At 46.2% G+C, this 27931-nt stretch overlaps 1 protein-coding gene across 2 annotated transcripts in view; it reads right to left on the reverse strand.

Moving 5' to 3' along the window:
* cux2b (cut-like homeobox 2b) overlaps nucleotides 1–27931 on the reverse strand; it is an 83077-nt gene that overhangs the window by 41833 nt on the left and 13313 nt on the right. For both annotated transcript variants that reach the window (XM_076730931.1, XM_076730930.1), the window contains exons 2-3: nucleotides 9397–9507; nucleotides 7417–7464 (exon numbers count right to left, since the gene is read on the reverse strand). In XM_076730931.1, coding sequence (XP_076587046.1) covers nucleotides 7417–7464; nucleotides 9397–9507 — 159 coding nt within the window. The remainder of the gene's footprint in view (nucleotides 1–7416; nucleotides 7465–9396; nucleotides 9508–27931) is intronic.

The following is a 27931-nucleotide window of genomic DNA, read 5'->3' on the forward strand; positions in this document are numbered from 1 at the left end:
AGTCTAAATGAAAAACAATAGATTTGCTTTAAAGTCTTCGGTCTTTTGAAGTCTAAATTAAAATTTCAGGTGCCTTTACAAGAGCCTTCTTCAGAAAGTTATGATATTTAATTAGCGTGTTTAGATTTTGCTGAAATTAAACTTCACAGCCAAGCATCATGTGAAATGAAGACTGGTATTCCCAGGCTTTCAGCGGTGGGGGGGGGGGGGGGACGTGGGGGGGGGGGACACCGCAGATGAACAGAGGGAATTAAATCACTCCAACACATGTGGGCTGTGTATCCTCTGACAGAAGCTCATGTTCTTTTGACTTGTGCTGCCACTGGCTTGATCTGAGGCTGGGTCTCGGTGTTCAGTGGAGCAGAGAAAACAACTTTGCTCTCTGACTGTCTGTGCAGCTCCGATTCTGCGCCTGAAATCAGAGAATCGCGCCGTAGAATTGGCGGAGCAGCTTTGCCGTTCCGCCTTTTCCTCCTCGCATGAGCTTTTCCTGGTTGTGCGAGCGCTGATGTTTATTTCTCCTGGCATGTCCTCGCCGGCGCTGAGCCACCGATTTCACACATTTTTATTGGCTAATTTGACTGTGCTCTTGCCAGCAGCTGAGAGTGAGCCAGGAGTCAGAGATCCTCAGAGACGGTGTTACTGCTACTGCTAGTGCTGCTGCTCTTTCTGGCTTAGGGTGCCTGGAGGGAGCAGAGGAGGGGAGGGAGGCTCTCACCTGCCTCATAACAGGTAGTTGACCATGTTGGACTGAAGCGAGCTAGGTCTTCGAAACTGCATCTGAGATGAGTTACTGCCTGCTGCTGGTGAGCGTCTGCGTGGTGAGGGGTCAGGAGGGGAACGTGGTTGCCTGTCTCTTAAGGTGACAGGGGTTTAGAGGAGCGGATGTACACCTAGTCAGATGCCCAATAGGTGTGCTGCAGCCAGCTCTATGCGTGCGTCCGTCCTCAAACATGGCTAACATTTGCACAGCAGCGGCAGTCAGGCGTGGCGTCTCCGGGCTCTGAGGTTTGTGCTGTCAGGACGGTAGAAATTAAACCTGGCACTGCAGAGCAGAATGTGCTGAAACTCATCAATTCCACATGGCTAGAGAGCCAAGTGCCTATTTATAACACCCCCTCCCCCCCTTCTTTACCTGGTGTGCATCCCTGGCTCTAAACACGCATCCATAATGATGAATACACCCAACTGGGACGCTCCGACAGGGCATCAGTCAGGACAGGAAAACAAACACGCCAACACACACACACACACCATCAGATCACAGCACAGCAGAGGAGGGATAAGACTGACACTGGGAAGGCTGATGGAAAGGTTGAGGCGTCTCAGCATAAAAACACCCAGCAGAATCACAACAATCAGTCACCACACAGGAAACAAACAAGGGCAGTCAGATATATTAAACTTCTTCAAAAGGCCCAATCTGGAGCTGAAATGTGGCACACCACCGGTGAAATACTGCCACCCAACTCCAGCTTTTTTTTTATGGAGTCATTTACTGAATTGATGATATTTCATTTTTAAAGTGACTCCGAACTTCTGAGTAACAGACTGATGGTATTTTGCAGGAATTCTTGAGTTATACATTTGTGTTGGGGGGAGAAAAATGGCTTCGCTTTTATAATGCTCGCAAACGCTGGAGACAAAAATGAACTGTGTTCTCTGCTTAAATACGCTAGCCAAGAGTTGCCGTTGCACTGCTGCTGTATGTAACTTTGAAAACAGAATAACACATTGTTCCTCTCATGTAAAAGGCTTGATAACACATAAAGCATAGCCTCAACACAATGACGGCTTTTACTGCTGCAGCCTTTATTTGAGCAGCAGCTTGTGGTGGCCAGTGTTAGCTTGTGTTTTCTGACTCTGTCTCTGTTCAGGTGTTTTCAGACTGAACCCAAAGCCAATTTTTTGCCTTTTTTTAAAAAATGTGATTACTGGGGTGTTTCTGTAATCTGTTTATTTGTTGAAAAAAGGCAATGTACCAACTATTCAGGCTATAGCTACATCTAACTAACACCATACCGACTTTTTGGCTGTGTCCGAAAAACCACTCCATATTTAATATTCCCCTTATTTTGTTCAGTTCTCCCTCTTTTCGTCTTGGAGTCATTAAATGGAGTCATACAGCCTCGGAATGAGTGTAAATCTTTGGCTCAGGTTGAAACATTTTTAATACCTGCGGATGCGTCCCTCTCTCCGTTTGCACTGCCTGGACCTAATTTGCATCTGTTCACATGTACTCATCTCTGAATTTATTGGCAATCACAACACTCACTGGGTGTTCAGTCCACATTACATTTTAGCATTTATCATCATTCTGTAATTGTCACTGGTAGCCACAGTGGCCACTGTTCAGCAAACGCTCCATGGGCTCATTTTAAAAGGGTTTTTAGAACAGACCGGGTCAATAAACAGTAAAACAACCGACTGAATATAAAAAAGGAGCTATTTGTAAACGCTCTGTTGAATGGCTTTCTGAGGTAAAGTGGATGTGTGAAATTAAATGAGCGTGCCTCTCAAAAAGCAGAGCTGACTTTAAAATAAGACTAAAAAGCCTTTGACTGGCCTGGGTGTTAATTTGTCAATGTATGGACTTTGGCATTCAAGCTCCAGAGGTAAGATGGACAGCCATACGATACTTGATCCAACATCCACACATAGGCTTGTTGGTGTTTGACGACTCATAATCAATAAAAGTTAACTTTAATAAACATTGAAACAGTAAGTGAACAGAAGTGCATTAAGTTTGGGTCAAAGCAGCTTTTCTGCACCGATGTGGAGAACAGGCGAGGACATTCACCCTCTGGAGATGCAGAGGACGTAAAAGACTCAAGGAAGGTATTATCTAATGTCCAATTACACTCCCACGCCCCCCTCCCCCGACACAGACACACACACACACACATCCTCTGCTCTGTCTCTCTATCCTCTTCCTACCTTCCTGCCTCCCACTTTCCTTCCCTCTCCTTCGTATGAAGAGGACACAAGTGATAAACCAGGAGCAGAGAGCTGGTGGTTTACATGGCCCTGGAGCCCATTATGTTCCCCACAATAGGCTGGAGGCCTGGACGTGCTGTGAATAGGTAATGGCCTGGAGATTCTGGGCCTGGCCTGCTGCTCAATGAGCCTGAGACAGCCGAGCAGGAGACAGGCATTAGAGATACCTCGTCAGCCCAGTATGGAGCAGTCTGGTCATAGCCAGGGGGGAGGCAGGGGAGGATGGGAGAGTGGGAGTGAGTGAGAGGAGTAGGAGGGTGTCGTAAATGCCCCTTACATAATGAATAATAACACAAAGGGAATATTCAGAGGTACTGTAACTGTAAGGCAGGGATCTGGTTTATTGGTACAGAAATATGGGCCTATAGTGTACAATATACATAGAAATCAACACTAACTTGATTTTAAAACTGTATGCAGTCTGGAAGCTGCTTTTGCATCACACTGTACCACTCTGCTGCTCACTTGTTTCCAACCCCACCTTCCCAAGCTAGCCATCCATTCAAGCAATCTGTACCTAATAACCGCAAGGTTTAGCCCATGATGAAGATCTGTCTTCATTGGGCTGGAAAAGCTGTATAGTCGCCGAGCATTTTTCCTAACGGCGCAGTCCCTCATCTATGAAAGTGCCATAGAGCCCCTCAGACAATTAGGCAGGGAAAAGCTTTATGACCGTTAGACTCACTCAGTGAGCGGCACTCTCACCGCCAGCACCGCCAGGAGCGCTGGCTCGTGCAGAAAGGTAATTACGGAGCCTCTCATAATGACACGGAGGAAGCTTGCGTCATAACACCCACAGCCTTTTATCATAGCGCTGTAATTAATTATCATCCTTTACTCTTTGATTCATTCCACTATTCATAACATATTCATACATTCAAGAGAAATTATCATTTCCTTCAGGAATTAATCAAAAGGAGGAAGAACTGGTCGTCTCTCGATGGATGATCAAAGACGGTGTTTGTCTACCTCGCTGCACGGTGGGCGAGCTCAGGGCAAGGCACTGAGGCCAAGGTCTCTGAAAACACTGACACGCTCTGCTCCCGTCCTCCCCCACCCTGGTCAAATCATCTTTCAAGGTGCTTTATGCGACTGCTTGAAAACACAGCAGCAGATGCTTCTGATAGAGGACAGGTAAATGGATATTACCATCCAAACAACCGCCGCGACTCCTGCCGCACGTCGTCCCTTATCATCAGTCATTCGACAAACAAACAAAGCCATCGCACGATCAGCTCCGCGCAACAAGGAGACGTATACATCGTCACGGCGCAAGCTCGCAAAACGTTGCCTCTTTCTACATTTCCTGAACATGACGAGTCAGTCGTAGAGGTGAGAGGCAGCAGCCATTTTGAGATCTCTTCACTCACTTTCACGGAGTTGAAAAGCTGCTGTATAGCCAAAACACCTCCTGTGTTCTCATAGAAAACAAGCAACAACAACAACATACATAAAAACATTGTCTTCCCCCACATCATCACTTCCCAACCTCAGGGGAAGAAATGGCACAGTTAGACTCATAAACAGGTGTCCACCGGCCCCCAGTTTGCAACGCTTTAATAGCTGTTTGATGTTTTTGATGTCTAGTCAGCTCGATCGTACCTTGCTGCTTGATAATGAGGGCCAATAATGATTCCTGAGCTTGAGGGGTTAATGGTATGTAACCGGCAGAGCTGCTAATTACACGTTACAAACTATTTATCAGAATCTCCATCTGCGCAAGCACCACAACTCTCATTGTGCACGCTAAATTACTCCACGGATTATCATTGTAAAGCAAGTTTCAGTAATTAGGGACCCATACTGCTGTTTTCTTTCTCAGAGAGCACCAAACGACATCAAGAGAAGAGGAGAAAAATAGAATGGCTGCTTAATTTGGGCCTGATATTCAGATTGGTACAGGCTGGATGTGAGGAGGAATGTGTCTCTGCCCAAGAAAAAAAAAAAAGAAAAAAAAAAAAAGGCTACAAACATACGAGAAATTCGTCACTGTTTTTTTCCCCCTGCCTCACAAAAGGTTTATCCTGAGGGGAGTTTACACTCTAAAGTGAGAGAGAGGTGTAAATTGCATTGAGAAGCCCAGATAGTCTTGGCGAGACTTGGCGAGGACGGCTTTCTTTACGTTCAGACGGCGGCGAGATCTTGTGTGAAAGTTGTGTGAACAGTGTGGTCCGACGGGCCCGTCTCTCCAGCGGTCGGTTATTTGAGAAATAACTGTCATATCCCTCAGCCCCAAAGGTGTGCCCGAGACCACGGAGACTTGTACCATCTCCTCTGCTTCGCCGTAAATTTTTATTAAAATTACCTTCATTATAAGACAGTGTTCATTATAAAACCAAAAACGCCGGTCTCCCAGGGCCCTGTGGATTAATAAGGACAGCGGTGTATTTTAAGCCGTAAACTCAGCTCCTCACTGTCCTTAATCTCCTTCCTACTTCACAAGGCCAAATTAACACCTCTCCTCAGCTCTGACGGGACCTCATTAGCAAACTTCCAGGGAAAGAAAGAGGAGAGCAGAACGAAAAAGAGGAGAAGAAGGAGGGAAGCGACCAATGACAGCCACCAGCTCTGGGATTAACCCTTTCTCCTCCTCCAGCTCCTCGGAAAAAACTAGGTCGGCAGCGTGTTTCTAATCAGTCGCCTGGTTAGCGATAATTAGAAGGCGAGATTGGACGGGAGAAGAGAGAGAAAGTGGGTGGGGAACATTGAAATGAAAAAGAAAAGAAAGAGAACCTGTCATGTCGCAAACACTTCAAAGGAGCCGACTTCTCCTTTAGAAGTGGCATGATGAGGGTCCAAATACCACGAGGCACTCCTCTGGGCCTCCGAACTGGGAGGAGGGGGGGGGGGGGGGGGGGGCGGTGGTGGAAGCAAGGACCCAGTTCTTTCTCACATACATGCATCCTCACAAAAACACACACACACACACACACACACACACACACACACACACACACACACACACACACACACACACACACACTCCAGGACTTTTCTATCGCTCACCACCTGTACAGTGCAGCTGCAGGGGAGCTTTAGTCTATCCCAAAGCACACAGCCAAACAAGCACATCCAACTCCACCTTCTCCTCACACTCTCCCCCTGCAGCAGCAGGTCGAGGTCCCACAGCTTACACCGAGGTCGTGAAGACTACTGCTGGGTAAAGTTCACAAGCCTCCGCAAGCTGTTTGACATTACCAATAAGGTCAAAGTGTATCAGAAAACACCAGAGGATTATATTATTATGGTGTGCCGAGTTGCTCGCTGCACCTCAAGATCAAAAAAAAAAATAGCCGAGGCTTTTTTTTTCTTTCTCTCTCTTTTTTTTTTTTTTTTTTTTTAAACACCGCAAGCTGGCTTACTTATCAATGTGTGGAACATAAGCCGTGGAAGTTACACAAGAGAGACCAAGAGGTACCCAGAGAGGCCTGCAGCTAACAAGAAGAAAAAATCATCGCTCATTATCAGCCATCTATTTTATCTACTATGAAACATCTCTAGACTCCCAGTTGTCTGACATCAATGGTGCTTAAATTAATCCTGTGGGTTCCTGTTTGCACAATAAAGCTATGGAAGGGTGCTTCTGATATTTGTGCGACTTTACAGTAGAGTAATTGAATTAGCGCACAAATCAACCGCAGAGTATGGTGGAGTGGAATATTGAAGAATGTGATAGCTATTGCCAGGGAACACAGATGCTTGGGCATAGTCAATTATAAAGCATTAAAAAGAATCTGCCAATAATCACTTCCAGGAGAACTGAACAATCCATGCTGAGTGTTCTCATGTTTACCAATGATAGGGCTTTCAGGTTAGCGCTGAGCGGGAGTTTAGAGGGGAGAGCGAGACTGAAAACATATTTGTGGTATCATTTCCATAAGCCTCTGCTTTGCGGACCATAACGCAGCTCACAAATGTGATTTATGACCTTGGTTTAATGGCTGGAGCAGAGTCTTGGTAGGTATCAGATGACTTTTTCAATATGGCGACGTCAGAGGGGGCACGGCGAATGCACCATCACAACAGGAAATGAGGGCTTGTCTCAGCCAAGAAAATATGAGAAGCCAGATATCTGATCATCTAATGGCAGATAGATGCTACTTCACTTTGACAGAAAAGGCATCAGTCAATAAGCGCCAGATGAGCAGTAAGACGAAAAGTACGCCATGGATTCCTCGCTCTATCTATCACCTCCTTCATTCCAGAGGCACCGTCATCTGCTCTGGTCAATGTATACACAATATCCAGCAGGAGTGTCTCTTGTTTCAGTAAATCATAATGTGGAGCAGGAAAAGCTTAGGAAATCATCAATAAAAATCTATGCTACAACTACTTAGCTGCTTCCAGGCGTTCTATGTTTTATTCTGCTGAATCTTCTGAATGTTTCACATATCTGTAAAAAGCAAAGGCGTGACTCACCTGGGCCTGGAAACTCTTGAGAACAGGTGCCACCATCTCCCGGACTTCCTGTGCGCAGACAAGAAAAGTAAACTCAGCCTCAGCATTTTCAACCTCGCAGATGCTCCACCTGTTTAGGAATCAGACCGGCCCCACGAAGGCACAAACGGCTCCATAGGAAAGAGGACTGAAAATCTTTAATGTTAATGGATTCTTTCCATGGCTCCTCTTACACTGTGTGTGTGAGTGAGGTATGTTGTTATGGGGTGTGGGTATTAGTGGTTAAACCAAAAGGGTTTGAGTGGGCATGTTTGAAAAGTGGGGCTTTCCAGTAGCTTGCGTTAGAGCTCAGAGATGCAGACTTGTGCGAGCTCCCACAGCCTCAGGTAAGGGGATTGTGCTGCCAGTGGTGACAGCCTGATCCTGTCTTAAACGCCTGTATTATACTGACAAGATTACAGCACTACACTACATACTCGAGCTGAGATAGGCAGGCAGCATAGCCACAGCAAATAGCCTGAGGGCTCATTTATAAAATATAAAAATATTCTCTTTGACTTCAGCTTAGATGTCAATGGATGATCATTTCAAAGAAGATGATAAAAAAAAGGACAAAATCATATCTGTATCATTCATAGATTTAGCTTTTCATGTATTCAGCTGAATCCACCTTAATTGCCATTTTGCCTTACAAAAGTAAGGTGGAATGAGGTCTTGGCGCAGTCTGAACGTAAAGCAGAAGAAAATGGAAAATAGCGGCGATGCACAGACGGCGAACTTGAAATAAAATTCCCAATGAGGTATTAACAATAGAAGTATGTGTCAAATATTATCAGTGCTAGAATATTAACCATAAAAAGTTAGCATATTAAATCAGATCAGCTGCTGTTGTCGGGTGCATGAAATGTTAACTTGGGTGACAGAAGCAACAACGTTGCTGCTAAGACATTCTCATTTAAATTCAGTATAAACTCCAGTGCTGAGTCCTGCTCAGGGAGGTGGAGTAACAAAGGGATATTGCCCTAAGTAGCCCCGTTTGCATGTGTACTTTTCAGAGGGAAAGTAACACACGGAGGGAATTTTGCACTAAAAATGCTGATTCTGGAAGATGTCCACTTCATCTGGCTAATTTAGACTGCTGAAGCCTCATATTAGCTTGGGCTGAACTTTCCAATGTATTTTGGCTGGATGAGGACTGTGGATATTGTGCCTAATCTCTTTCATTAGAATCACTTAATAAAGGGATCTTTTCACCATCAATACTGGCAAAAGGCACAACTGCAGCGACCAAGAACACTTTCAACGTACACGTGCTTGTGAGCATCGTTGTACCTCTGATTTTAAATCAATTCAGCTGTCCTTTAAAATGTAAACATGTCCACTTTTCATCTGTTTGTACTTGCTTTCTACTGTGCATTTGTCTTTAATAAAAAGCAGCACAAAAAGTGTTTTTGCTATAGTCATGCCGGAGGTCTGGTGTAGAGGAAGAGGGGGGGGCTCATCCTCGTTAACATTCATCAGATTGTGTTTAGTCAGAGTCCTGTTCCTTGTGGGTTTGGAGAGACACCTGTTCCTGTTACATCACAGAAATTTGCAAAAAAAAAAAAAAAGTCAGTATCAGCTGCCAATTCTGCCACCAAGATAACTTTTTCATAAACTGCTGCTCGGGCTTTGCTGTGGAAAGCAAGCAGCAAAGTTGTGCTTACCTTTTGTAAATGAGCCCCCTGGCCTCTCATCACACTCAGCCAGAGGCTAACGTTACTGCAAGGCCTCAGCATTTAAATATTAACTGAGCTACTGGAAGAGGAGGAGTGGAGGGCTCGCCCTGACTTCTCACAAGTGTTGTGCATCGTTAATATATACCAATGCAGCTTTTACAAAAGAAAGAAATAATTTCCCGCACAAACGCATCGGAGGGGGAGACGCGTACCGTCAGTACCTGGTGAAGTGAGGGTGTGTGTGTGCAGGCTGGGGGGTGGGGGGTGGGGGGGGTAAACTCACCTCAGGGACATTTCTCTTGAACTCCCTGCTCAGCTCTACCAGATGCTTGTGGGAATGTTCGCTCTCCTCTTGTCGACCAGCCAGCTCAGACGCTACAGAGTTTAGCTCCCTCTACAAACACACAAAAGAGAGAGAAACGGTGAGAGGAAGCGAGCGGAGAGAGACGGCACTTTAGGGAGCCTGCCAACGCTCATCCAGTAAAGCTTAGAGTGTACATAAATAAAAATACACTGCTGAATATTAACAATGTAATCCTTCATGATCTCACAGCAGTAATACTTACAGCTAGCCCTGGCCCATAAATAATTAAGCCAAAATAAATCCAATGCCTACAGTAGCAGAAGGCCTTTTAGATAATCAGTATTTGAAATAATCAATACGCTTGCAACGGCTATAGAGAGTCAGTGAGGGAGTGGGGGAGAAGGAGGGGGTAGAGGGGGGAGGAGTGAGTCACGTGTAGAGACCCAATAACCTGACAAACACCCTCGCAAACAAATGGAGCTTCTTCCTGAAATGAAAGGCTGTTTTTTTAAGCCCGGCCAAGACCTGATTCAAACACACAAATGCCTCGCTTGCTGTCGTAATTACCACAGGTCAGATCTATTTTCAGCCTCTTTTCAATCTCTCTCCCATCGCCTGCGCCAATCTTTATATTGATCCACACAGATTCTCAATACATGACAGCAGCCTCCATAGCTTTAATCAAATTACCCTTTTGCTACAACAACAGGCCTGATCACTATTCCATTAATGTCTCCGCACATTGGTTCTTTACATGTCTGTGTTACACGAAATGAGAGCTCCACCCCGGCAACACGTCTGATCCACTATTCAAAGCTGTCTGTGTTGCAGGCCCTTCATCAGAACCTTGCATTCATGCTGGACTCAGCTGCACCACATGCCATCCGCAAATCCGATATTATCGATCAGTCATCCAATTCCCGGCTCTTTCAGCAAACAGGGAAAAAAAAAGAAAAACAGATTCAAACTCCACTCTCCTGTGCTGAGCAGCGCTGGAGCAGACAACTGTACATTCACCTCCTCTTCATTTTGACTGTGATTCTCAGTAATTGATGAGGATCTTCTCTTGTAACTGCTGGGTTACAATATAAAAGTGGAGTAGGGGATTCAATTACCACTGCGAATTTATATATGACGCCGGGAAATTAAATTGACTGTGTTTTAATTAATCTGCAGTCTTACTTAAAGGCAATTTAATAAATCATCACACAAAGCAAAAAAAAAAAAAAAGAGAGAGACAGTGGAAGGGTGAAACTTCAACAGTGGCGGCCTCGCGGGATGGTGGCAGCCCGCCGGTCAGAGAGGTAGGCCGTTAATTGAAGGGCTGCTGGTTCAAGTCCCTGGATTGACGAGTCAGGAAGTGGCTAAAGTAGAACTGAATGTACAGTCTGATGCGATGCAATAAGCTGAGATGCCGCACTATAACACGACAACATGCTAACGTGTCCTCGAGCAAGGCGCCAGGCTTGCATTAGCTTGGAAGCAAAGGTCTGCGGTGACACTGTGCTGCCTGTGAGCCTCGAGGACATTTAACTGTGACACTTCGAACTGCGTTGGCCAAGTAATACAGTTCTACTGGAAACTATGGATTAATAAAGTTCAGAGAAAGGCCTCTGAGTGGCACAACAAGTAAAACGTTTCCTGATGTGTCATTCCCATCTGTAGGTTGACGTCAAGCTAGCTGGTAAAGGTTAGGGAACGATCGTGGTCATGGTTAAAACAAATCAACACTGAGTCTTGGTAGGAGATGGGATGTAAACACGCTCACCCAACGAGTGAATTTAAAGGATAAGGGTGGTGTTAGCTGGTGTTAACACCAAACCAACCATTGTCAGAATCTCCTGAAACAACTGGACAACATATCTTTAACATCCGGTTATCACCACAGCTCCTTTCTCTCCAAAATCACTACACTTCCAAAGCATCCACATGTTTAGGATGCGTTTGGTTAGTGGGGAAATGTGCCATTCCTGGTGAATCGCACTGTCACTGAAAAAGGCCATGGCTGTACAGGATAAGGCGACGGGACTTTATAAATTCCTGTTAGTCCTTACAGTCCATATGGGATGAGCCTTCCTGGAGATTAGAGAGTGGGCTTTCAGAAGCTGGCCAACCTCCACTAGATTCAAATGGCCCCAGACCGGCTAATCTTGCCAAGAGAAAATTCCTCTAGAAGTGACTTTGAGTGGATTTTATAAGTACTTAAGATATAACAGTGTGGTGATTCTAAGTCCGCCTGTGCTTCAGTGGCCTCGGCATAGAGCTGGGTTCGCTTTTTATTGCGGCTCGGCTGATGAGAGTGGTGAGGACTCATGCTGTATGCAAGCCCAAACAGTGCTATCATAATGGCATGGTTATTTTGAAAGCACCCCCACAGTTTCTGGACCATTATGAGGGAGGGGAGCCTGGGCAACAGCCCATCAAATGAAACCTACTGTCTGTCTTTCTGGAAAGAAGTGAAGCAGAACAGACTGTTTGCTACTTTGGTTGTCTCGCTCAGATTGATGATGGGAGGAACTCCACAGTGCAGTGTTTGGAAATGCTATCTCAAGAGACAAAAGATACTGAAGAAGATTTTTCCTCCGCCTGCTAATCAGATGTGATCCATTTCAACCTACAACCAGGGCACCTTTGAGGTCCCTGATAAAATTCACTTATCTCTCTCCATTATGTTGAGCAGTATCTTTCATGAAATCATCTGCATGAACGTGCAGATGTGTCTGGTGACTTGGACACTTAAAAAGGAGAAAAGGTGAGTTCAACTCGCCATGCAAAGAGGAATTTGTCGGTAATCATTTGACAGGTTTTAAAAAAGACGACCAGGGCCAAATTTTCAGTGTGTGGCAGTCAGGTCAATACAGAGCTCCTGTCATTAAGCCTCTGCCAGTCAAACATCCAGCTATAATTGATGAGTTTCCCCTGGGGAGGGCGGAGCTGTCATTGGGACTGGAGAGACAGGAAAGAGGGATTTTCAGCATGGAACCAGTCCTGGCGTGCTCAAGTCATTCTGCGAGGGGAAAGCAATCTTGGTGACTTCTGACTCAAAAACAAAGACCAAGAAACAAGCAGTTTATTGGCTTTAACAGCATAGACCTGCATCCTATTGGCAGTCAGTAAATGCACTTGAAGCTCAATGAACTGCTGAACACCAGGAGGAAAAAAGCTGCGAAACCATGACATACATGTCCTTTGGATTACAAACGCAGGCTCTGCCCTTCTGGCATGGACCACCGTTGGATCCTATCAGCATCTGTAGTGGAGCCCTGACATGATCTGACAGGCAGCCATGTATAAAGCATTAAGATGTCTCAGGTTTATGCAAGTGTGTTGCAGCAAAGACTGCAGGGAGTGGTCCCTTCAGACTCTACGGGGTGAGGGATAAACCGGGCAAGAAAAATGGAGACCAGCAGTGGCAACAAATCTGTAAAAAGACAAAGAACTGAGGATTATGACATAAGCTGGTTGTCAAGTATGTTGTGTTTCATTTAAATGATGGGAAGCAAGTTATGTCTATTGCAGGCAAACAGAGGGCAGAAAGTCTAATAATCAAATCCAGCAAAGACAATGCTCTTGACAAAAATCGGGGCAGAGAGAGGCTGTAACAATCTGTGCAAGTGCAAATGTTTTAGGTAAAATGCGGGGCTCATTTATGTATTGTGTCGGAGTAGATCTGACATTGATTCATTAAACCTAGCTTGTCTTGATTACATCTGTAGCGGTAAGCTATTTTCTGGCCTTTCACAAAGACAACCCATGGTGGAAAATGTTGACAACTGGGAAAAAAAAAAAAAAAAAAACTACCTGGGTGCTGCAATGAGGTAGACTGAGTCAAAATCACTATTGTGTGCACTGGGCTTGGACAGCACAAATTAAAGAGGAAAAAATAGGGAGGAGGAGGAGAGAGGGGAAAATGCAGATGGGGTATTATTTTTCTTTTTGTATCCCATCTAATTGCAATCATAGGCAGATGTCTGAAAGTGTGACAGCATCAGCAGAATTGCTGCTGAGAGCACAGAATCTTTGTCTAAAAATAATCAGACATTCTGTGTGCTGCTGTTTGTTATAATGGTAATCGATGCTGGAGGCTTTGAATTCCATCAATTTATAGATCCACTCTGTTCTGCCTGGTGACTGTACTGCCTCACAACCCCCACTGCATATGCACACCGATGCAAAAACACACACACACACACACACACACTTGCACGCAAGGTCTCGCACAAAAGAGCGCACACGCGTGTGCAGAGACACATGTGCGCTGACATCCGCAGACGGGGGCTGCAGCAAGGCAGAGCAGGGACCAGCGTGTGATTAAGATAAGTGTAGTTTCCTTTGGTACATTCCTTGTCGCCTCCCATTGTCTGTGAGGCACAAGATTGTCCATAGCTGCCTCAGATTAGCCCCGCATCTCAGACGCCACATTTGAGAGGGGGGGGACTGATCAATAAATCAAATCACCACAATCAATGGCTTCAATCACTGCAGTCTAGTCTGGCCTCAACATTATTACTGGCAATCCCCCAAGCCACTGAGGGAGGGGGGCAGTTTGGTGCGGGAAAGAGCACGCATTGGCGCCTGTCCATATGAAAGATCCAACATGAACTCTTATCTGGCCTCCTTGGGCTGAATATCAGTTAAGGGCAGAACAGGCAGACAGTGTGTGTTTGTGTGTGTTGGACCATCCAGACGGAGAAAGCCGGGCGGGTGGAGCCTCTGACCTCCATGACCCAGCGCTATGAATGTGAGGCGAGCACGCGGCCTCCGACAGGGAAGCAGTGTGGGGCTGCGATCACCTGGCATCTCGCTCCATCTGTTTACCACCGACTGCTGCTCCTTCGCTTTCACTGCTCCAATTCACTCCGCCATCGCACGGCTGTTAGACCACCTCAAACCTGGGTCAAATATAGTTTGCATATAATTCTGACAGTTCGTTTTAACTTGCCAGGTGGGTGGAATTTAGACTGCCGGGTAGCCACTGTACTACACAGCGATCTCCACTGGGGTGAAAAAGGACCCCAGGGCAGTGGTTCCCAACCTCCTAGATTCTTAACCCAATAACTTCAAGCAGGCTAGCTCCTTCCCCTTGTTTCCAGCCTAAGCTAATACTTTATGCTAAGCTAACTGTTTCCAGGAAGTAGATATACTTAAAATTAAGCAACGTCTCCTTGGGATCCATGGGCAGTGGTTGTAAATGCATATGGCTCGTGTTCCAAATGATTCGATTCAGCCGAAAATCATTTTTAGAGGCTTGGGGAGCTAAAATTGTCGAGTAATTTCACAACACAAAAAGTAAAAATGAAACAAATGTTTCAAAAATGTGAATAATTTTGAATAGCAAATGTTTTTTGCTCTCTCTGACTTTTCTTGCGACCCCTTCTGGGTTCCCGAGCTCCAGGTTAGAGTCCCTGCCCTGCGGATCACTTGCGCATTATGCCACTGTCCACTCTGCAACAGCAATACTGACTGCACAGAGCAGAAATATGTAGGTAGAGTATAGATCGTGAGGACTTACCAACCAGGAAAATCACATTTAATTTTGACACCTCTCTAAACTCTGGACTGGTAAGTCTGATAAATCATCCAAAATAATTAATCCCCAGTCAGTCAGGCTGTCTTCAAACGGCATGCTAAATCTTACAAAAGGAAGGAGAAGCGTGTGAGCGTTACAACCATCAGCAAAAGGTGTGACTGGTGTTGTCAGCCATTATTCGTCATACCCTGCTTCATTTAGAGAGTTTTTGGCGCCTGATGCACCAGAGCACAGCCTACTTGTCAACACTTCTCTCTCTTTAATTCCAACATGCACACTTGGACACACATGCACACACACACACATTTCTTATTTCTCACTGATATACTGGTAACATCTTAGACTGATCAGGGAGGCTTTCACACAACCCCGTATCCACTCTCGATGCAAAGAATAACTTTAAATGTCCTCCTATTAGAAACTTCAAATTACAATCTATGACTGAATGCTCCGAACGGAGGCCAATTACAACACCTTATTTATCATCATTAAGGCCGACCATTGTTCTGCTCCTTTCAAACTCTGTGGTTACAATCAGGGTGTCTATTGTCATTGTGTGGTACATGCAGGCTGACTAATTACACAGTCCTATGATTCATTAGCAGACTAGTGGGTTGAAACCTGAGAGAAGACATGATAACCTCAGTCAGCCAAACGATGGGCTCAAATGGAGACGTGAATATGGGAGAGCGACAGGGAGGGTTCACGACAAGGCGAGAACATGAAAAATAGCCACTGCTGCAAACACAGAAACCTTCCACATGAAGTTTTTCGAGGGGGGGGGGGGGGGGGGGCACATGCGAAATGAGCAGAGACGGTGTCAAACTTCAACAATCATATTGGGGACAAGGTTTGTTTTCCTGTTCCTTTCAAAGTAGGAGAGAGGAGTGCACTACGGGGGACTTGTTTCTGTGAAGCTTCACCATTGAGGTCAGTTAGTGGGAGAGGAAGAAGGCTCCAAAGATGCAGCCATCACCACAATGGCCCACTTTCACCTGAAACGACGAGCTGGAGCGATGCAACACAGCTAACCTGCGATTGTTTATTCTCTCTTAAGAAATGTCAATCTGTTCGCTCTCAGGTGTGCTGCTCTTCCTCTTGTTTTTGTTGTTTTCTCCCCCCTACTCTCTCCGTTTTCCCTTGTCGATTGCAGCAAGATCAAAGCGACGCCGCTGGAAGAATCTGAATATTTCAGGTGTGGAGAGAGGGCTGCGTTTCACACCACCTGTGTAGCGCTGAGAGACAGGTCCCTCCTCTCACTCAGACTCAGTTAGCGGGGCCCCTGGGGCCCGGCGACATAAACCAGGGCCACCTGTCTGAGAGAGGGAACACTCCTTTACCCTCCTTCTCTCCATCACACTTTTATTTTACAGCATTTGAACCAAAAATAAATGAATCTAAATAGAGCGGTGAGAGTGGGAATAAAACCAGCACCGACAACAAGCAGCTGAGAGCTCTGAGCGCCGTCACAAAGGCTCCAAGATCTGGCAGACGAATTCCGCCGCCGCAGAATGGGAGCAGCCACTTGAAAGGGCAGTTTATACATGAATCATTTTATAATTTGCCCTGTTCTGCCGCAGAAGGTAGCTCTCATATATTAAATGACGAGTCTGGTCAAGAGAATTACCGGGATTATTCTCTGCCATAACACAGCACGCGGTGTGGAGCAGCTCTGCGAGATGATTCTCATCACATCATCAGGGCTGCCATTTCTGACCCAAAGCAAATAAAAAGTATCCCCGATGTCCGCACCAGCCTTAACAAGTTGATGTAGCTGCCCTCCTTGGAGGGCTGTGTGCCTTGACATGTGTGCATGTGTAAGCACTTGTGCAAGTGTGTGTGTACGTGCATATGTGTGGACGTGTGTTCAGGGGGGCGTGGAGCAGGTTCCACACTACCAGTTCCCAGCCATGTCTCTCAAAAGGGCCGTAAAGTCTTTACAGCAAATTCCTTACATTCATCTGTGTCAGAGCACTCGGCACACATTAGGCGTTTACACGGGAGGAAACACAATCTATTTGATGCTACACTGCCCACACGTCCAGAGCCCTCCTCCCCACGCCGGAGATTCACAGTGTTTAACTTCCATTTCATATTCCGAACAGGCAGGCAGACAGGCAGGCAAGTGCAGGGAATGGACTCCATCTTGCTGTAAATCAGCGTTTAAACACCCGGCTAAATGTAATCTGGAAAGAGTCAACAAGAGGCCCTCGCTTTACGCTGCTCAAGATATTTGTTTTTATTTATTCTGGAATGTGCAATTGATTTTTGTTGTCCCCCCCTAATGATGTATGCAAACGGTGAAGCGAAAAAAGTCACACTTCATTTTTTTCCCCGGCTGCTGCTGCTCCCCATCTTTTAATATCAGCGGTGCTTATGAGAACAAGTGGAGGTTAATCTAGGGAGCGGGTCATAGCCAGTCGGCTCTTTGTAAATGTCAGCTGGGAGATCCAGGCCTTTCTTATTACCACACTAAACCAACAAGGCTGACGGCTCCAAGACGGATGTGTGACTTGGAGGTGTCTTCCCCCCACTTCTCACCACCGTCACGGACCAACCCCAGCACAGAAACCCTTATTAATCAATCGATTTATCGCCATAAATCAGGCCAGGCTTTGATTGTATCAGCAAGTCAAGCAATCAATCAATTAGTCAGGACCTAGCGGCCCAATTTGCCTAAAGAAAGATGAATGCACCCCCACATCATCCATTTGGTTGTCCGTTTACCCATCAAACACGGCTGCTGTTGACTCGCAAGCCCAACATGCATCCTTTTATCGATTTCTGCAGATTAAACTTGCAAAGGAATCAAAGGACACTTAACTGAGTGGGAATAATTCTGACTTTCTCGTTTGTAGTGAAGTGTGCTCTGTGCTCTCCTTTGATAGTGTTGCTTCATATCATCAAAACAACAAAAAGTAAATATTAAAATACAGAATACAGAGTTCTAGTGAGTGATCCAGCTGAGTGAAGCGACAGCTCCAGAGCATAATGCTGAAATGTGACTGGACTCACTCTGACAAAAATGGGCCACAATGGGACAAATTGTAGATTATTATCAGTCAACTCTACCCAGGTTTATATGGCAAGGCAAGGGGGAGTGGGGGGGGGGGGGCTGAGCAAGGAAACAGCTGGATGAACAAACTGTGGAAAACATATGTATAATGACATATTTGTTTCATATTTTATCCCAACTGTGAATTCCAATCCACATTCTGACACCAGCTGCCTCGGTCCAATGCCTCCCATCTGCAACTCGGTGTCAGGATGTCTCAGAGGACGGGATGGGAAACTTTGGGGACGACAAAAACCGACAGGAGCAAGTAGAGCACGACAGAGTGGGCTGCCGGAGCCTCGGCGTGCTTCTCCCCCAGCGGCAGGTTGGAATGTGGCAGACTGCGGAGCTGCTGTGGAGAGGAAAGAACACCGGGGCCTCCCCGGGGAGAACGTCTGTGGTGGGATTAGAGCCCCACCAGACCTGGTTCTGCTTCACACCCTCAGACCCTGCTGCGTTACAGCTAGGGGGGCCGCCGAGCTATCTGCGGGGGCTTTACAGTTCTGCCCAATCTCCCCAAGCCTCACCATGTAATTAGAGATAAAGACAGAGGGCTCAGCTACTCAACCTCAATTCTCCTGGCTTCACACAAGGCTGCCCACCCATAGCCCCCAGAGGAACCCCTCAACACTGCCACTACACCAGCACCTGTGTATGCTAGCTAGCTACAAACCCTATCAACCCCCATCCAACTGCTGCACAGACTTAACATGTGAGATAATACAAGGTTTGGCACATGACCATGATTGATTGGCGGATACGTCGAATATGGAGCGTCCTGAGGTTGCTACGCCATGATTTGCAATGGCAGTGTGCTATTCCTGATGCCATATTCCTATATTACGTGTGTTGAAGTGGCTTCTTATACTGTAGAAAATCCTCAGGTAAACAATAACCACGGAAAGTAAGTAATTTTTCTTCATATCTACCTCCTCTAAAACTTCATCCAGGCAAGGGGGAAAAATTTAGAGGATAAGGCAGAGGAGGAACTCTCGACTATATTCAAGAAACACAAAATTATACTATGGAGGGATCCATTATTCATCTCAGATACATTTTTCATTTAAGAGTGGGCTGGATATGAGCAATGATGAATGCATCGCCCAGGATGCAATTTGTATGTAAAATAACAGAAGATTACAGAATATGTTTTAAGTGCAAATGCAGTTTGTTGCCATCTAAGTAGAAAACGCATTCCTACAAAAAGGAATAAGACCTGAGCCCCATGATGCTGCCTCATAAAATCACTTAGCCTATAGCTAGGCCCCTCGCCAGTATTTATAAAGGGTCACAATGAGAGGCTCAAGTGATGAATGAGCCGACTGGAGTAGATTTTCATTCACATAATATACACTACCTTTTGGCAGGCCATTTGAAAACGTGGGATAAGTAAAGCGAATAACTATGGCTAATTCAACTTACATCCAGCTCAGTAGCACATTTCCTTGAAATCCACCCTTCTGCAGTGAACACACAGAGAGCTCTTGCAGACTGCACACTGTTAGATACATGTCTACGCACAAGTGCACACAAACATACTACAGTGTTTCGCTGCCTGCCAGGCATCCACATGTTCCTCTCAGGACTCGCTCTCTCCTCATCAGCTTCACTCGGTGCACACCGTTTCAATTCAGTGCCTCTCAAAGACACACAAAGAGCCTTCCCCTCCACTCACAGTACAAAGATTGAATACAGCCTCCTAACACAAGACATGCCCACCACAGAGCATGTAATACAACTCATTACTGGGCACGCAGGGTGCAAAGGGCTGCGATGGGAGAGACAAGCACAACAGGGAGAGAACAGGGGGCCCTTACAGCAACATCTCCATCTTTCCTCGCAACTAACACAGCTCTAAAACCAGCCTTAATAACTAAAGCAATCCGATTGATTTTTGGAGGTTCTCTGAAATAAGTCTTATAACAGTGGTGGAAGTGAGGGGAAAACCAGAAATACCTTTAACACTTTAGGTGAAAGTGCCACAGAACTTGCAGGCCTACGGACATCACTCGTGACGTGATGGATAGCATTCAGAGGTTAATTCAGGTCGGAAGTGCAGCGTCCCCTCCTGCCTCTACTAAACTGTGGTTGACCCACAAGCAAACTGCGTCCAATCACAAAGAGGCAGGGGGACAGTGTATGTGGGTCAGCCACATTGATCTCAGCCCTCCGCTGCATGGCTCTGGGGTCAGCTTTTTATGTGCTGACAAGAGGACACTAGGTTTGGTTTGGTGCACATGTAGGCAGAGAGGGGAAGCCGTGTCTGGAAAACAGGGAGAAGAAGAAGGATGGCGAACGGGCTAATCCACCACCACACACGGCCTCGTGAACCTTCCTTAACCTCGGGGCAATCGCATGACCTGAGGCAAAGCATTACACACATTAAAAAGACATGAACTTCAGAGCATTGGAGTTTCAAGCACGCAATCAATGGGGCCACAGGTGCAAACATTTTCTGCACTGCCAGTGGAATGCCCTTTTTTTTCCACCCCTCCCAGGATTACAGTGGAACCTGTTTTTGCACCGCGCTCATGTTAATGTCAGCAATAATAAAGACCTGCAGCACAAGAAACAATAAAAAATGAGCTCGAGCTGGAGACAGCTTTTGGAGGTGGGCTGGAAACAGCACGGGGAGTCGGGAGAGAGGGCAGGATGTGAGGAGTCTGTCAACTTCTCCCTGTCTGCTCCTGTGTTCGCTCGCTTCAGACTGAGGGGAGCAAATGGGCCTAATTCACACTGGCTGTGTGTGAGTGTCTCTGCTGTCTAGCAGCGTGAGCGGGAATTAGATCTATGGTTTGTAGCCTTCATCCCTTCCCAGACAGACTTGTTCCGGCTCAGAGGCGCTGCCTAATCCGCACCTCTCTCCCGCTTGCACTCCCGGAAAATGACTTCACACAGCTGCCTCAAACGCCCAACGCAGCAATTCTCGTTTGACTGAACCCCCCACCCCCCAACTAAAAAAAAAAAAAAAAAAAAAAGGCCTCAGCAGACCTCCCATAGCTCATTTAACATACCAATTCCTCCCCAAAGCCCACCCTACCCCCTCCTAAGAGATGAAAACAACAAGGAAAACAACTACAGCCCCACTTGATAATTTAAGGGCCCTTTTCTCCGGAGAGTTGTCAAAATCAGCAGTACAGTGGGAGGAATTCAAAGAGAGCCCAGCTACCCTGGGTGTGCAGCAGTGAGCAGTTGGCTTTAGATATATGTGTCCAACTATTACGAACTAGGTAGGACATTCATGAAGCTGCTCAGGTTTTCATATCACCTGAGGGTGGCCAGCTCCTCTCTGGCCTCGCTGCATCCATCCAGCCATGCCGCCAAGAGGATGAGAAGTGAATTAAAGTGAATGTCAATTCACAGCCAGGACTCTGGGAACACAAAGCCAAGTGTGTTCTCACATTAAAACCCAGATTTTGGCCAGGTGGTTTCCTCTAGTTGTTGTCAAGGACACAATCACACCAGATAGGCCGGGCTGCGAGAGGGCCGCTCCCAGGCACGCTGGCTTATTTGGGTCATACAGGGTAACTCTGGATAATGGCAGCGCCACTCAGACAAACACTCCAGCCTTGAGGACAGGAAACCGAGAGAGGTCCTTCTTATAAACCAAAGCCCACCTAATGGCTTTCATCTGTTTCATGAATGCCCCACCTACCAAGACTGCACCACGAAGCCTTGCACTTCTTCACTTTTGTCCTTTCTCAGAGCTATTATGAAAGTGATTTCCAGATCTTCAAGTGCCATTTTGGATCTCTGGGGGAAGTTAAATTAAGTGTAAAGTATTTCACGACGGAAAAAGTAAAACGGGCAAACAGTGTGCCCCGTGTGCTCAAATTGAAGCATTTATAAGCAGTCAACTGATGCTGCGAGAAATGCAGTGTAGTTCTCAAGAACTCCTTAGGCAGCAGTGAGAAACAAGTGATATTACAAGAAAAGGAGAATGATTAAAGCTTAATATGGCATAGTAGAGAGGGGAGAGAGAGGTGATTTATCCCTTCACGGCCTTTTGACACTAAATTAAACTGTTGAGTCCATTCCCCCGTGCCAGCTAGTTATCTTTCCAGGCTAATTTAACACTATAATTTACATTCCATATAAAATACATCCTGATGTGGTGCTGTCAAGGCCGTACATCATTTGCAGAGAGTGCTCCAGTTTCAGTGAAAAGGACAGAATTAGATCATATTCATGATGCAATTAAACACTTCAGTGGGAATCGATGTAAAACCGATGAGCCCTGAAAACAATGCATATGGCTGAGAACATTAGAACACATTACCTACCCTTGGATCCCTCGCTCCACAGACGCAATTTAAAATCCTCCACCACTTCACTCTCCGTCTCTCCAGATTCATAACGCACAGCGATAATAAATGAATTTTTCACAAAATTATTCAACTACTAAATTGCCCATGGTAACTGAGTATCAGATGAAAGTGATGTGAATTATTAAGTAGGGAAACTGTTTGTTCTCACCATGGGTGTAATAATCGGCCAAATGAGGAAGAGAAGGGGCGCAAGAGGGGCAGGTTACAGTAAAGGGAGATCTCATAATAAACATCAGTGTTGATGTAAAAATGGGAAAACTCTGTCTGCCGCCTGGGCCTCCAGCTGGGTTGATGGTATCGACCAATTTCCCCAGGGCGATAGTGTGGGTTTTCTTATGGATACAGAGAGGAGAACATTACGAGGCATTGCTGCACATTCTCATGTAAAACTGGCAACAGGCCCTCTGGAGCTGGCAAACCACTGCAACAGCCAACCAGTGTTACACCACCTCACCACATTTTACATAATCAGACAGACAGCGCAGCAGACCACACACTCACACCGCTCCACTCCAGATCACATCAACTACCTGTCACACTCCTCTCCACAGCCATCAGACTCACGCTGATGGACTCAGAGCCACATATTAACAATAGCGCAAACGCTTATTGCAAAGCAAACTTTTCGCAGCCCGGTTTGAAGCCTTATTTTCATTAATCACCATTTTCCTTTTCCGATTCTTCTCACCAAACACGTTTTCATTGTCGATGCCCAAATGTGTTGATGCTAAGAAAGTAGACAAATGTAATGAAATTCAGAATTTAAGAGCCATACGGGGGGCAGAGGTGCAGCAATTTGTAACCATTTCTGACAGGATGAGTTGGCCTCTCCAACTGAAACAGTAATTATGCTTAATGGTCCTTTAATCTGTCCATCAGGCAGGAGGTGAGCAGCCAGGTCAGCCTAAAGTGCTCCAGGCGTCACAGTGTGTCAGGGTACAGTCAGAGGGGTGAAGTGCTCCACGAGGAGTGCCAGGGACGCTCGCTTCAGCACACAGCATCAGCAGGCCTCCCTCCAACACACACATTAGTCAACACATCACACACCTACTGACTGGCTCCTGCATAAAAATACTCACAACTGGGTAAGCATGAGGTGAGCGAGTGAGGGGAGGAGCCGCGTGGGCACCTGACAAGTCTGATACGCGAAATCCTGATCGTCCTGGATTGGATGACGGATGTCAAACTCTGCACTGTGGTGAGAATTCTGAACCGCGGCGTCCAGCTGGTGCCCTGGCACTCTGCCATCACCATTAATCTGTAACTCCGAAAGTGGTTTTCACCGAATAACAACTGACGACGGTGGGGTTGGAGTTTAGCTAATTCCAGCTCACATTAGAAATCCCAGGTCATGTCCCGTACATACCTCGACAGTCACGCGTGTCTCGTCGGCCCTATACACGGACAAAGCCGGGGCGAAGGGAGCATTCCGAGCAGAGAGGTGGCATTCGGTCTACCCCAATAGTAACAGCAAAGACACAGGGTCCATACCAAAACAAGGGTGAACAAATAGTACCTTTGTACCCAGAGTCATTTGCACCCAGCTCAGGCGCCTGGCTATCACAGAGCCCGGCAGATAGAGCTCCTAGTCCCAGCTCTGCATCTGCACTTGTGCTGTATTTGTTATCTTGGACAAGCATTCTCCCTCACCGTTTCAGTGGCCAAATAGAGAGGGGGGAGAAAACGAATCACTCCTCGACCTACTCCTGTTGTTCCCTCAGCTGTCAACACTTCTCACAGACTTCACCCCCGCCTGGCCACATCGATACAGAGAAGTGACTGCCGTTTGCTTTATGATTGCCTTGTTTTATTCTCTCGGCCTGGCTTTTTCTCAGCCCTCACGGCTCTAATCAGACCGCCCTGCCTGGACAACAGAGCCATTGTCTCTTTAAGTGAAAGAGGCAGTGGATCAGTGAATCCCTTTCCATTTTCCCGCTTTATTAGCCCAGCGGCACACTACTGTTTATACTAGTGGGTATTCTGTGTTTGCTGAGAACAATTACAGTGTGACAAATGATCCGTCAATGCCATCTATCAGGCCAGAACTGACAGGAATCCTATAGACAGGGCAGCCATTCGTCCCCCGCTCCCCATCTCTGGGGTCCCATGCTTTAGTATCCATGACAACGTGCAAGCCACTTGCCACGCTTGCCACTTCACAGTGAGAGATGAGCGCCCGTGAGTGGCTTTGAAAATTAGCCTTTGACACCCCATGTTCCTCTGCGCTCCCACCCTCCTAGCCTACAGTCCAGCCCCTTTGGGGGGCCTCCGCACAGCCCCAACCCTTTTTCACATCCAGGCTCACACAAACAAAAAGGCAGGCACATAGCTAAGGCGCTGCCATAAACACACCTCTCCAGGTCGCTATTTTATTGTGCGTGAGCGATATGTTTCTCAACATTAACATCACAGCTACATTACCTATCCAGCGACGGAAAAGACGGAGAAGCAACAACATGGCCAACATCCATAAAACGGGTTGGAAAAATAAAATAGGTGAAATAGAAAAGGTTGAGAAGTGCCTGAATGCACATGAGCTGTCAGCACATTATCAGACAGAGCCAACCGTCTGACCCCTCCTTCTCACATTTCATGAATTGTTTCCTGAAACATGATGTCTCTCTCTCAAAAACAACTTTGTTAAGTGCTGGAAAGTATTAGTTTTTTAGCCAAGCAGCAGCAGTTCACCATGCCTCACCTTTTGGCTTCACAGTGCAGGAAACTTGGGTGTAGTGGGAAGGGATTTAAATGTATGTGCAGTACAGGTCAGACTGGAAAATCTTACCGCAATACATATTCAAGAACATCAGGAGGTCAACATTGGAAACATGCAGAAATTGCTCAAATATAACTGCAAAAACACTTGCAGACTTACCAAATCACAAGTGAAGTATGAGAGATGATGTGGGCCAAGCTACGATTCCCATTTGACTCGCAGACACACCTCTTTGGGGCTGTGTTTATGCCATAAACTACACTTGGCAGCTGAGGATCATATTACTACCGTGAAAAGAAACAAACAAAGCTGTGCAAACGTGGTGCACTGTCAGAAGCAACGGTTTTACGGCTTGTGATTAATCATATTTGGAGAAACATTAAAGGGAAAGGAGGAAACTGGCTCCAGCACTAGGAGGTAAGGGTGTCAACTGATATAACCCACCACTGACATCAAGCAGAGCCAGCTAGCTCATTGATGTGGCAGCGTCTCATTTTCACCAGTTTGGAAGCAGACAGTTTTGCAGCGCCTTGCGGTTCTTAATTATCTTCCGACTTTGTCTAATTCAATCAACACAACTCAGATCTGGCTGCGAAATGGCACTCACATCCCCTCAAGCTCAGCAAGTCAAAAAACACTGAATAAGTGGAACAGTCAAACTGACAAAATGGCATAGCACATGAGAAATAACTGCTATTTTATCTCCCGGGCTGAGACCTCATCCACAGCGGAGGGGATGAGGGGAGGCTGAGAGAGCAGCCTATCAGCTTTTTGTTTTAAGTTACAAGGCTGCGTTCAGGGGGGACACAGGAGTTGACTGCTTTGATGACGCTGCAGATGTTGCCTTGCTGAGCAGTGTGAGGTCACTCTGTTAGCCGACAGTCTTTAGGCCCCCTTGCTCAGATGCCTCCCGGTGAACTTAATATCCTGTTAACACAACAGCATCTAACTACAATGTCAGGATGGTACACTATGTCACACGGCTTCCTCACAACTATACATTTTTAATGGAGAACAAGACCAAACATGCCAAACAGCGACTTTGTGGGCACACACACACACACACACACACACATAAAATTTAAAGGTCATTAGGGATTAAATTGTTTGCCAATTTGCAAGTCTAACAAGTGAGTGACATAATGAGGGGAGGTGGGATGGCTGAGCCCATCCCACCCAAACTCTTTTCCACACCACCACTATTCCCACCCATTCACCTCCCGTCTAATTCCGAGGGCCACAGCATTATTAGGTTTTGACATTATTAGCTGAAATAGCAGAGAGGCCCTGCTGTCATTATAAAGCCTTTACTTTCGTGCTGACTGCCAAATCTGTTTTGCACTAGCTACAGACTGCCAAACCCAACAATGGCAGATTAGTGAAGCCCTTCTCCTGTTGCAGCAGAGGTTAATATAAAGTGACAGGGCTAAGTCCGCTCCGATTAAGTATGCTGAGAGATATTACGGCAGTTTGTTACATCAGATCGTTATTGGATTAAACAGCATGCACAACAATGAAAGTTTAATTTTAATTTTCAGCAGGAATATAAAACAGGCCCTGAGAGCGCTCCTGTCAGAACAAAGGCAGTATTACAATACCTTCTTGTTTTTGCTTCCCCCTTTTGCCATTACTGGAGTGGCAGACATGAGAAAAAATGATGGTAAGTGAGGATGTCAACCTTTAGATTTTTTTTCTCCCTTAGGTTAATACATTATTTATGAGCCAACAAAATCCAACTGCACTTTACAAACTAAGATTTGGTAATCTAAAACATATGGGGGATACAGCAGGTATCAAGAACTGAGTGGTTTAATTTCCCTGCCCCCCCCCCCCCCACTGTTTATTGGTTCGGTCATCTACTGCTGTGCTGCATGCAGCGGGAGCCCAGTCGGCCGGAGCATTGTTAGCTCTGCAAGAGGTCACTGCACCTGACCAATAAGCTGATATTAATCCTCCCAGAGTCATCCATTAGCCCGTCCAATTTTTATGACCCTCTTCTTTATTAGATGAGCCATCAGCTGTCCATATTTGGCAGAAATATGGACTTCCTCATCTGGGCTCCAACACTCCCATCTTCCCAGAAGGTGTTGGTGTGCTGGGCCAGGTACAGCGGACCTGAAGCCCAGCCAGGGGAGCGGGGTGGGGGGAGCTGAATCTGCCAGTCTCTTGGGGTATTCCCCACTGTCCCGTTACCTCCGATAAATCTCAGTGCTTTACGATTAGGTACATAAAATGAGTCATAGATCTGGACGGTAAATAAGAGCTTGTCAGTGGGGCTGACGCCAGGCCCAGCTCCTCCTCCACCTCCTCCTCTGCCAGATAGTCCCTCTGTACCCCGGCCATCAGACTGCTGCTATTGAGCTGGGGCTAAAAAGGCTCCAATAAATAAGCCTGATATTTCCCTCAGGACGTCTACGGTGCCACCCTGAAGCACGCTTGCATACACTGAACAAACAAAAACGGCCAGCATCAGAAACAGCACTGTCTGGATACTAACAATGTTTTATTTCTTGTTTTTCAAAACGGTATTGCGCTCTGTGTTTGTAATTACTTCTCTCAGATAGAAAAGCCAGGAAGTCAATGGATCAATCCATTTCAAGTATATTCAAACTATATGCTGGACTCCTAGACACTGATGTCTTTTAATGGACCTCCAATCCATACTTGCAATTAAGCATGCAAAATCTCCCATTAAGTAACTCCACTTACAGTGTATTTACTCTGGTGCTGTTTGGGTGTTTTCAGAGTCCGTCTTCTGCGAGGCTGAGAGAACGGCGCTGAGATGACCTGAGGGAGGAGTGATGGTCTCCAAATGCACTAACACAATGATGGACACTTCCTCTGCAGCGCCAGCTAATCATTGTTGCAGATTCGTTTACACTGGT

The sequence above is a fragment of the Chaetodon auriga genome, chromosome 5 (genome assembly GCF_051107435.1).
Source record: "Chaetodon auriga isolate fChaAug3 chromosome 5, fChaAug3.hap1, whole genome shotgun sequence".
Lineage (NCBI taxonomy): Eukaryota > Metazoa > Chordata > Actinopteri > Chaetodontiformes > Chaetodontidae > Chaetodon > Chaetodon auriga.